Genomic DNA, 12053 nt, shown 5'->3' on the forward strand with positions numbered 1-12053 from the left:
ATATATATATATATATAACATCAATTTTTAATGAATTTCTATTTTTTACCCACAAAAAACAAGGTTTTGCCATCATCAGATATGAAAAATATGATCACAATATTCAGAATATGTGTCAAAATTTTTAGCAAATTAATGTTAATTTTAATGCACTTCGCTTAATGCTTTTCGTTTCCTTGCTTAATGCACTTCATTATATCGCTTAAACTACTTTAGCAATACAAATGCACTTCTTTATCGCAACTCGTATATTTAGCTATAGATTCTCGAACTATTAGAACTACATCTTAAAACAATAAATCCAATCATCAGTTTAAAAGTAATTTATCTACCCATCGCAAAATAAATAAATGTTTTGAAAAGATTATAAGATAAATATTTTTTTTCTGAGAAAAAACAGCTAAGATGTTACAGCATAAGTCTTTTAATTTTTTTTAATATGAAATTAGTTAAATCTAGTTTATACAAAAAAGATATAAAATTAAAATTTCTTTCTTTGAATCACTGAAGAAGCTTTTGTCCTGTAAAAAAGCTACATTAAATATTCATCAAGAATTTCATCAACCTTTTCTTCTTAAGATCTAACTCCAAGAAGTATCATTTGTATCACTTATAACGTCCGTAAAATAATCAGGATCGCTTATTTCGCCAAATTTTTTTTAAAAAATGAATTATTTAAAAAATAACGCTTTCATTAATAAACCCAAATATTTAATGTTAACTAAATCTTAAAACAATGAATACAATCATTATTTAAATATAATTAATCTATCAATTACAAATTAAATAAATTATGGAAACGATTATTAGATAAATCATTTTTTGATAATAACTCCTCAAGGATCACATTTCTCTAGTATAAGATAAACCATATATCTAAGATTTTTTTTATATCAAATTTGTTAATTTTATTTCTTATAAAAAAGATAAAAACAAAATTTATTTCCTTGATTTAATTACTAAAGAAACTTGGATCTATCCCTGTGAAAAAGCTACATAAAATATTCTTCAAGAATTTCATCAATCTTTTCTTCTTAAGATCTAACTCCAAGAATCACATAGTAGTATCATTTGTATTACTGATACCGTCAGTAAAATGCTCTCTCTTTTTCCTGTCTACCATCTTCTTTTTCAGCTGATTTTTATTCTAAGAAACAATACTTCGTGCCGAATCTCAAATTCGACCTGATTTGACTTGGCTACAAGATTCCAACTTCCATTTGGCGAAACGTTGGCTCATGTAAGGAGGTCTCCTTAATTTAATTTAGAATCATGCTTTTGTCTTTAGGCTTTCGAAAAATCGTCTTTTTTTCTTCTTTTACTTTCTTTCTTTCGATATTTCTTTCCTTATCCTTTTTCACTATTTTGTCCATTTGCTTTTTCCCTACTTTTTCTCCACTCTTTTGTTTTAAGTGTTTTATCATTTATTTTGTTTTTCTAGTTTTTTTTTCACACTTTCGAATGATATTATCATGGAAACAAAATACGTGGAAGAATAAAAAGCAAATTTATCTGCTCATAGTTTGTGCTTATTTTCTCAATATCTGTAATCAAATGCTGGAATAAAAAAAAATGTAAAGTGGTGTTTTTTCACAGCCAGCTCAATGTAATATAAAAATATTTCTTTGTTTTCTTTGATGTTTTAAAAGTAAGCATTTCTTTAGAGAAAGAAACTAAAAGAAAAATTAAGATCAGGGAAAAATAATTTTACGCATTAATCAAATACAATTGTTTTTTCTTCATAAAATTAATCATTTCTTCCACATAAATATATATAATTTTTTATTATTTTCGTATTTTTTTTAAAATAATGAAATAATTAATAATATTGTGTTTCATACTTTTAATCTTTAACAGTATATTTCTTTAAAAATGGTGGACATTTAAGAGCTGATGGAAGATATAAATAACAGTGTAGAAAGCTTCATTTGGAGTTAATATTATATATATATGTATAGATATATATATAAACTTTGAGAATCAATTCATCTAAAAAATACGTGATGACGAATTTGAACCCTCAAATATGTGACTAAAATATTTCCTCAATTATGGAACCTCGTCATAGTGCATTGCGGAAGATTGTTAACAACTAGAATGAAAACTAGGCAATGGGAAATAAAGTAGCAACAAAACCATCCGCCTTGTATCGTGGTCAAGAAGTTATTTTTGTACCAGGGAGAGCCCGGGTTCAATCCTGCTTCCGGCATGGGTGTAATTTACCTGTCTGTTTTCTCAATATTTGTGCTGTTTAGGTGACGTTGATTCATCCCCATCGTGCCCTCGAAAAAGTGGTTTGTTAGAAATGTTAGGTACTAAGAGATTTTTTAAGGGGAAAAATAGAATGACAAAATATTTCTTTAATTTTGACAAAATTCGTTTCTTTGAAGAAGTAACGATAGTTATTTCGTCAATTTGGCAATATTTTTGCTTAGGAAACGGTTTCGTCATAAATGAAAATAGTATCGTGAAATATCTGTTTATAAATGCATTTATAGAGATGTATGTGCTTTGCTTGAAATATACAAAAAAGGCAAAATTGGCCCTAACATTTTATTTAGTCTAATTTTTCTGAAACGTGTTCAAATAAATATCCCAAACTTAAAAGTGGTTTAGCTAGTGCTTTACTGGTATTACCGAGAATTCCGTAAATATTATAAGTATCGTAAAACGTAAGTAAGAGGTTTCCTATTATTATTATAATAAACAGTAGATTATTCCATTACATATGCAGGGAAAAGAGATGACTTCATAATATCACAGTCATTGAAAATGAGTAGATTGAACCTATATCACGATTGTCTTACTGTGGACTGATCGTAAATACCTGGTTCCAAATAGGCATGGTTCCAACACCATATCCATGCATCATTTGCAACGTTCAGTGTTCAAATGCGTGACCAAATCAATCATCTTCCAAAGAGTCCGAGGATACGTGTTATCGGTTCTCATTAAACTGTTTCTCAAATTTGTGCGCAAGTCGTTGAGCTACCGAAGCGGGACAGCCACCCCTCTGCAGAGGATCAAAATTGTGATGGCATGTCTTGAGGAGAGTTTCCCGGACCGCCGCAATTGCCCTTTCTGCAACTCTAGTGTGACGTATAAAGTACTACTAACAATACCGTATCACAATCATTGAGACGAGCAGCGCTAACTATCAATCCATGGTCAAGCAGCCAACCTCTCTTCAGGTGCCAATCTTTTAACAGCCATGGTAGGAATGTTTCACATTTTTTAACCCTGTCAGATGATGTAGACAGTGCCTGAGCTGATATCTCACTCTCTGTATTTGCACGCCAAAAAGAAAAAGACAAATTTTGGCAACGATAGATTCAATTTGAGGCTTACAGTGTTCACAATGTCTGTTGTTGAAGCGGCTACCAAGATTGAGATCACTACCGACGGGTCTCTACCAGCAGTTTGAGTGACTCTATAACCGATAGCTCTACCGAAGCACTATAAACGATCAGCATTTCCCAGGTTACAATCATTGCAGAAGGTAGCTATATTTACGTTACAACCGTGAATTGAAGTAAATTTAATCGAATCAAAATTACCTAAAAGAGTAGTTTTACCCACAGTAATATAACGGAGAAGAATCTATACCCATAATACTACCATTAAATGAAGGAAATGTACTCCTACCACACGCATGAATCATGATTATCGTAACAAAGTGAATTATAAAAATGCGTCGATAGATTCACAAAAGACCAAAACCAAGAATCCACATACAAGTGAAAAAAAAATATCCACATATTCACAAGACAAGGAAACTTTGCTCACGTTACGAAAAAGTAAATAATAATTTTACCCCCTTAAAAATAAGGTGTTTTTGAGGTTATTTTGAGGTTGATGGCTGTAAAAAATGCACCTGAGATAGAAAATAAGGATATGTTTTGCACTAAAAATAACCTCATTAATAAAACTCAATTTCAACCTCATTTACACTACACATTAGTGGTTACAGATTATAATCTTAACGGTAAAAAGTAAATAAATATATAAGCTACTTCTTCTCAAAGTGTAAAATAACCACGTTAGAAACTTAGAAAAAACTTTCAAAAACTAAGACTCTCGTTAGACAGAATGCAAGTGTATATTATTATCATTAATTACGAAAGCTGACGACTAATAAATTTTCAGAATTTCTGTATGATTTAAAGAGAGTCTTGAAAGTTTATAATTTATAATAAAACCATAAGAAGCAAAAATACGCAGAAAGACTTTAATATATACTTAAAATCAAAATAAGTTCAGTGAATTTAATATGTGCTGAGAGGAAATTTAAAAATGAAAAAGAATTTTCATCAACTACTGCTCTCAATTTTGCAACAGCACTTTTTTTTTTTATCAGCGCTACAAATGATAAATAGATAAAACTTCTTGTAATAGGAGGAAAAAATTAAATTCGAACGCAGAAAGGAGATTAAAATGACAAATAACTCATAAGATTTTCATTAACAGTTTTTCCGCTTAAAACTTTAGAGTAAATTATCTTATACCGGATCAAAATGTTAGGCTTTAAATTAAAATTTGCTGCAAATTACTTTTGTAAGATTTTCTTTCTCCGATGTGTATGATTGAGTATTAAGAATCTACTTTCATAATGAAATTCGATTTAATTCTTAGACACGTGAAATTCGTGTATTATATTTCATCTTAAATTTATTTAGTTTATCAGAAATGTAGTTGACAGATTTTGATTAAAAATTGTCTTTCTACATATTTTGTATCGGAAATAAGAGATTAAATACCTATAAGTGAAAGCATTAAAGAAGATGGGAAATATCATGCAAATTAAAGATATTGGAGTAATGTTTTTTTAAGAACCAGAATAGAAACTAGTTAATCATTTCATAAAAATGAAAAATTTATTACCACATTTTAGTTATGTAAACAAGTATGAAATATGCTAAATTAAAGTTTATGCAAAATATAGTTGCAATTAAAAAATAAAAAGTAAGTATTCTACAAACACATAGTTTTAAGCGTTTGTTGAATTCGCCAAAAATAAAATATAAGTTGATTTCTGAAAGTTATTTAATTTATTCATATTTAATTTAGCCATATTTAAAGAATATCTATAAATTACTCATTGTAAACTGCACTGTAGCAGTACTTTGAAGCAATAAGGAGAAGTATTGATATTCATAAAAATCTTATAATCTGTCACAATATTGATATTTTTTTATAGTGCAGCAGTTATATTTTTAATTTTACCTGAAATAAGAAAAAATCGAGCCATGTGGAATAATTAATTAGATAGAATTAATTTATCAGCTCTAGGTACATAAGACAAGCTAAGTCAAATTATACTATTTCATAAAGAGCAAAAAGAAGTGAACAATGAAATTATGCTTATAAATGCATCACGGCTAAATACAAATGTAAATAAAATCAGCTAAAAGCTGTAAATACTTTGATAGAATCCAATTAAAAAAAATGAAGGAATAAATGGCTCAAATTCAAAAAAACTTCTACTATAGGTGACCTGAATACCTGGTGATATAAACTAAGTTTGACGTAAAGATCCTTGAAAAAAGAGAAAAATCACAGAGGAATATATTCGTGTTTCCCAAAGAAAGTAAACATCTGAGGATTGTGGGAAGTATGTTTCATTGCTCGAGTCAAAAACAGGTATTCGAAAATTAATAACGCATTTTTTACAGCAGAAAATTATTGTATTTGACCATTTAGAATTCTCTACTACTTTCAATCAAGGAAATGTTAAAATCATCTCATTTTGCAACTTATAACGTTTTATTTTCTTGTGCCATACTAAACGTAACGGAATTTAATATTTTGTAGTTTCTATAACTGGTATTTATGAAAAGAAAGAAGTATGAAAATACGCTTTTTAACACTTCAAGATCAAATTATGATATAAAGTAACGGCACTTTGGATGCATTGTCCATAAAATCCACTTTATCGTAAAATCCATTTCATCGTAAAATTATTTTAACCGGAAAATATTGTATCATAAATTTACAATAATATTTAATTAGAATGATTTAGTGGAAAATTATGGTTTATCAGACTTTTGTTCAGTAAAACAAAATCAGGGTACCGGTACTGATAAGTACCGGTACCCTGAGTGCCGGTACTTATCAGTGTAATTTAATCCTAATTTTCTTACAGTGTAGCCTACTATAAAGCATTTAATGGTTTATAAGTATATTTAGACAAATGGTGAATTTATTTTATTTTGTTTTACCAACAGAAGATGGAGCTGCTGTTGGTGTCTATAATACAAAAAAAAAAACCGTTGATTCAAGGAGTGATTATTCTCTAATCTTGAAGTGGACATTGTGGTTTACCCTGCTGTATATGATATTAACAAAAAGTAATCAGTAGTCGTGGATTTAACTCGAGGTTTTTTCATGGCGAAGATGCATCGTTATGTTCTCAAAGATTATCTGAAGCCTGTAGTAAAAATGCGTAACAGCACGACTGCACGATGGGTCAAATTGTTCAGTGCTAGTCGGACTTAAACTGCTAATTGCCACCCATTTTTCAACACCACCTTTATATCTTACTTCTTTTCCATAGATTTTCGAAATTTACAATTTCCTCATATACCGTCTGCTACTCAAACGGCAGGGTGGCCCAACGTTGACATTAATAGCTAATACTTTGCCAACGGTATTTTACGACATCTTGAAATCTGCCAAAATGCATCCGACTTTGCAGATGAAAAGTAATGTAGATCTGCTCCTAGGATTTATAAAAAATGTTTTCCATGCATATGTTCATATCACTTGATCATTTGATAGAATGCTCTCAAATCAGTTTAAAAGTTAACTTTAAGAGTTTGAGATATCCGTTTTTAAGATTCTCAGCATTGAGTTACTTTTTCCACTTCATCTGAGATAAATCTCATTGACTTTGGAAGGATTTAAGATAAACATGAGGTGGTTTGTCTTTTGTTTAGATACATATATGGTTAACGATCCCAGAGTGATCAAAAAATCATTCCAACCTGCCATGTACATTTTCATACGATGAAGTAAAACAGATTTTGACTCTTTTGCTATTAAAACTATATGCACAACAGATTAAAGCCAAACCAGTGATACAATGCTTGGACTTTCAAAAATTTCATACTCCCTGAAATTTAATTCATTTGTCAATTCATTCAAAATCAAATTCACTTACGAAATTACATAATTTCATACTTTTAAGAATTTCATACTCCCAAGAATTAACCGTGCAATTGGTAGTATAATGTTGCATTATTTTTTTAAGCTCAGAGAGTTGTTATTAACATAAAAAAAGTTGTTTAATAATTCTTAATTCATCTCATGTAATTTTAAATCTTATTGAAAAGCACTGAATTTTAAGCATACTTGATTTATTATATATTTCAAAAATATCTAAAATTACTTATTATAATGCAAAAGAAGCAAAAGCTATTTCTTAAAATCTATTTCTTCTTTAAAGCTATTTCTTCAAACGACGAAAAGCTATAATTTTTTGTTTTAACTGAAAATACAGCGGAATAAATTTTAATAAAACTTTTTCCTATGCAAAAATTTAGCCGGAAAGAAAGTCCAACATAGATTTTTTAACACGACAAAACACTAGCTCACAAAGAAGTACTCAGATTGAGCTTATGTTGATACCAATTTAGCTTGTTTAATACGTCAATAAATGATCTAGGAAGAAATTTCTTTTAGAAAAAAATCAGCCTTTCCTTAATCAACTAATTCCAGAAATCAACACCAAAAGAAAAGAAAAATTCTCTAGATGAAAGGGTGAAAAAGCCTGTAGGAAAAAAAAGAATCCTTAGAAGAGAGACAAAAAAAATCTTTAGTGAAGCGGCAGACAGTTTGTTCAAATTAATCTTACTGTCTAACAAAAATACAACTGCGATTTTTCATGAACTCAGCCTTTTATATCCCTACTTTAAAAGACTGACTAGATGCTCTGTAGAGAAACTGATTGTTTCAAATTGTCATGCATTTGGATGCAAAAAGTTTTGTATAGGACAGATACTTTTTGCTGATTCAAAACAAAAAATGCACTAAATCCACATCCCTGGAGACAAATTTTGGTTTGTTTATTATATTTTTTAAACAAGTAGTATTGAATTATCAGTAATCATATCAATTAATTTATATATTTTAAAAGGCATGTTTTTAAAAATGCAAGTTGCAAGGTGTGCAACATTTATTGACCCATTTTGCTTCATAATCGAAATTTTAAAACATAAGCAATTGTTTATTCTCGGATGAAATGCAAATTTATATTGAATTTAAAATGTCAAAAAAATAATGAAAAAGCTTAAAATTTTTATTAAACAAAATTGGAACAATCCCTATTATTACTACTTTAAATTTAATATTTGAATACATCTTTTTCCATTACTTAATTATAATTTTGATTCTTATGCCAAATATAATGCACTGAAAAAAACGAATGAAGTAAAATGTATGAAAAGTAATGCTAGAATATGGTAATATTTACGGCGTTTCCGGCTCTATCAAAACACCAAAAAGCTTGATAATTTTTCCAAGGCGAATTGGTCATTATTTTGGTAAAATTAATGATACAATGCAGTCTTATAATAAGTTATGAAATTTGGAAAATGTGGTAATGCATCGTAATAAAGTTCGGTAACTTTAACATGGTGCCTAAAAGCATCATCATAAAGGTACCATTTATGCGGTACTTTTCTTTGAAGTCGCTTCTAATTTTATTTCGAAACATTGAGAAAAAAAATTATAGTATCATGTTATTTAAGGGGACAATATTAAAGCATGTAAATTTGTGTTTGAAAATAGCATTCGAATATGAAGAGATTAGAAATTTATTACTTCCACGCTGAAAAAAAGTATGGTCAATCTGCCAGAATATATTAAAGTTTACCCTGTTTCTGACCTTATGGGAACATCATAACGCTCGGTAATTTGCACCGAAGTGTTTCGGTAATTATTTTGATAAAATAAAAATGATTTCACCATGATGCCTCAGAGTATCATGGTTAAAGTACCATTCATTCGGTTAAATTAAGTTTTCAGTTTTGTATTTTTTACTAAATGTGTGGCAATAAGGATCAGAACTTACAATAAGCCGTTACCATATGAACGAAAAATAACAAATAACTAGCTTAAATACCATACATTTTGATTATTAACCAGAGTTATGAACTTTTCTTTACCAGAAATGTCCCTATCATACATTATTTAATTTAATCATAATATTTTTCTTCCTGTAGATGTATCATATTTAATTATATTTTCCAGGTAATTATTTTTTGTTCCTGTGTATGGGCCGTTGGAAACTTTATTTTCCGGATGATCCTCCAGCATATACTAGTTGAGGCAAAACGCAACTGTTAGATATCCTTAACACTGTCTCTAAGATCCTCATCGTAAAAATTTTGTTACAAATTTTTCGAGTAATTCTGGTTTCAATTTACAAACTGAGAATTAAACTTCAAAATGAGCAGATCAATGATATGCATTGACAAATTTACGACTATAACCAAAAACAAAATTTAAATTAAAAATGAATTGAAATTAAAAATAAATTGAAATTAAAAATAAATTGAAATTAAAAATAAATTAAAATTAAAAATAAATTGAAATTAAAAATAAATTGAAATTAAAAATAAATTGAAATTAAAAATAAATTGAAATTAAAAATAAATTGAAATTAAAAATAAATTGAAATTAAAAATAAATTGAAATTAAAAATAAATTGAAATTAAAAATAAATTGAAATTAAAAATAAATTGAAATTAAAAATAAATTGAAATTAAAAATAAATTGAAATTAAAAATAAATTAAAATTAAATTAAAATTAAATTAAAATTAAATTAAAATTAAATTAAAATTAAATTAAAATTAAATTAAAATTAAATTAAAATTAATTAGTAGGATGGATTACATGGATATTTAAAATAAAGAAATAATTCTTACCGAGAATGCCCAATCTGAAATTAATTGTAACTACTACAACGTTCCCTAAGCTCGAAAGAATGGTACCATCATATGGGTTACCAGCATTCCACTCATATGATTCACCATGGATGAAAAGTAGAACTGGAAGTTTCGGTGGATCACGGCCAGCTAAAAGAAAATAAATAGTTTTAGATTTCCGTTAAATAATATAATATCAATTATATTTATGAGGATTATATAGAAACGTTTAAATACAGTTGTAAGAGTAAATACACTTGTATATAATTATACAGTAAGTACAATTCTTCAGTTGCTGCAATGAAAAACAGTTGGCAATTAAGTAATCACAGAAGTTTTGAAAAACCTTTGCATATAAAGTGTCTGATTATTTCTGTTGACTTTAACGATAATGAGACCGATTAGACCGTTTAATTGTAATCAGAAATAATGATATAACAACACAATATTCTCTATTGCTAAAATTAACACTCTATTTCTGTTGATTTTGTGTTTTGCGTTTTTTGAGTTAAGGTAAAAAAATGGTTTAACATAAAGCACTACCTTCAAAATTTTGAGCTCACTTTAACATTTAAAATTATTAGAATGTTAACGAATTAGCATTTGACGTTTACATAAGATTAAGGTATCCGGTTAGTTACAAAACTTTTTTAAAAAAAGTTATATAAAGTTAAAAAAAAACTAGTCTATTTGCTTTATTATGTGAAAAAAAGTATGAAACTAGAAAAAAAAATATTTTTATTATTTTAAATGGCCATTTTTAAATAAAGCATTGTTTTTGCATAAACGTTAAACAGTGTAGAAAAAAAAATTTCTATCTCCTAGAACAAAAAATCTTTGGAGGATCTTGTTTAGAAGGCTATCAACTATGCTTTGAAATATTATCTTAAAAGCAAGTGCATGAACTGCTGAGTTAGGGACCAATGTAGTTGGGGAAAAAATGTGAAATTTCCGCTCTTGTCTTTGCAAAAAAACATGCATAAAAAATGGTGCTTACATTTTTCTCTGTAGTTCAAAACATGTGTGATATAATCATAAATTCTCATGAAAAATTGTAGACAAATATTTTAAACACAGCATGAGATATCGTGATTATGGTAGTGAGGTAGTGTAAAATGTGAAAAAAATCTGAAATTGAGGTAAACGCATTTAAAGACTAATAATCATTAGTGTATCTTCTGCTATAACCATGCACAAAAATTGCCATAACTTTGTAAATAAATGATGTACAAACAAAACTAAATTATTTTTAGAAAGCTAAAAGTGCAGGAATTCTAAATTTATAGTAAATTCAATTTAAAAAAATTTTGCCCAAAATCTTGTTTTTATGTTAGTCAAAAAATTGTAAACAAAATAACATTTTAGAAATAAAAATGTCTCGTTCATTATTAAACCATGTTTTAAATAATACTAAAAACAAATTTCGTCATATCTACTTAAAAATAAAAATTAATAAAAATAAGTTTCCGAATTTAGTTTTTTTTCGTAATTAGTTTGACGTAGAAAAAAATTCCCCAATTATTTATTATGACTTTCTTAAACATATTGACGTAACTGTTTATTTAAGCTAACCATAACTCCATATTTCAAAAGAAATATTATTATTTATTTATTACAAACACGAGTGTTTAGTTCAGTTGAGGAAGAATAGTATAATTTAATAGAAGACTTATATGAACTTCGAAGTTAATTATATATAATAAATATATATTAATTGACTTTCAAGTTCTACTTTCAAGTACTAGTTCATGTATTTTTTAAGTACTAGTTTTTCAAGCACTAGTACTAGTTTCAAGTTCTACTAAGATAAGTTTTATTTAATTTATAGTTTCAGTCTTACGATGCAAAAAATATGCATTTAATTTAAAATCAGCATCTGTAATAATTGTCTTGAATTTATATCATTACAACAAAAAGTCTTATAATTCCTAAAACAATTTTATCTGTCACTATTATAACACCCTATACACCTGAAATTAAAACAAAAGAAGAATTTAAATTTTTAATATGCAGAGATTAAAAGCGTGATTGTTAATAATAGGCTGAGATAATATGTTTAGCTTGAGCGAAATATTTAAATAAGCCGAATAAAAATATAATTTATTCATAAAAAATTTAAGAAGAAA

General features: G+C 27.7%; 1 protein-coding gene across 1 annotated transcript in view; it reads right to left on the reverse strand.

Moving 5' to 3' along the window:
• Nucleotides 1-12053, reverse strand: part of LOC107439976 (neuroligin-4, X-linked-like) — a 239628-nt gene that overhangs the window by 68481 nt on the left and 159094 nt on the right. Inside the window, exon 2 of the mRNA XM_071188123.1 lies at nt 9928-10077. Coding sequence (XP_071044224.1) covers nt 9928-10077 — 150 coding nt within the window. The remainder of the gene's footprint in view (nt 1-9927; nt 10078-12053) is intronic.

Source organism: Parasteatoda tepidariorum, chromosome X2 (assembly GCF_043381705.1).
Source record: "Parasteatoda tepidariorum isolate YZ-2023 chromosome X2, CAS_Ptep_4.0, whole genome shotgun sequence".
Taxonomy (NCBI): domain Eukaryota; kingdom Metazoa; phylum Arthropoda; class Arachnida; order Araneae; family Theridiidae; genus Parasteatoda; species Parasteatoda tepidariorum.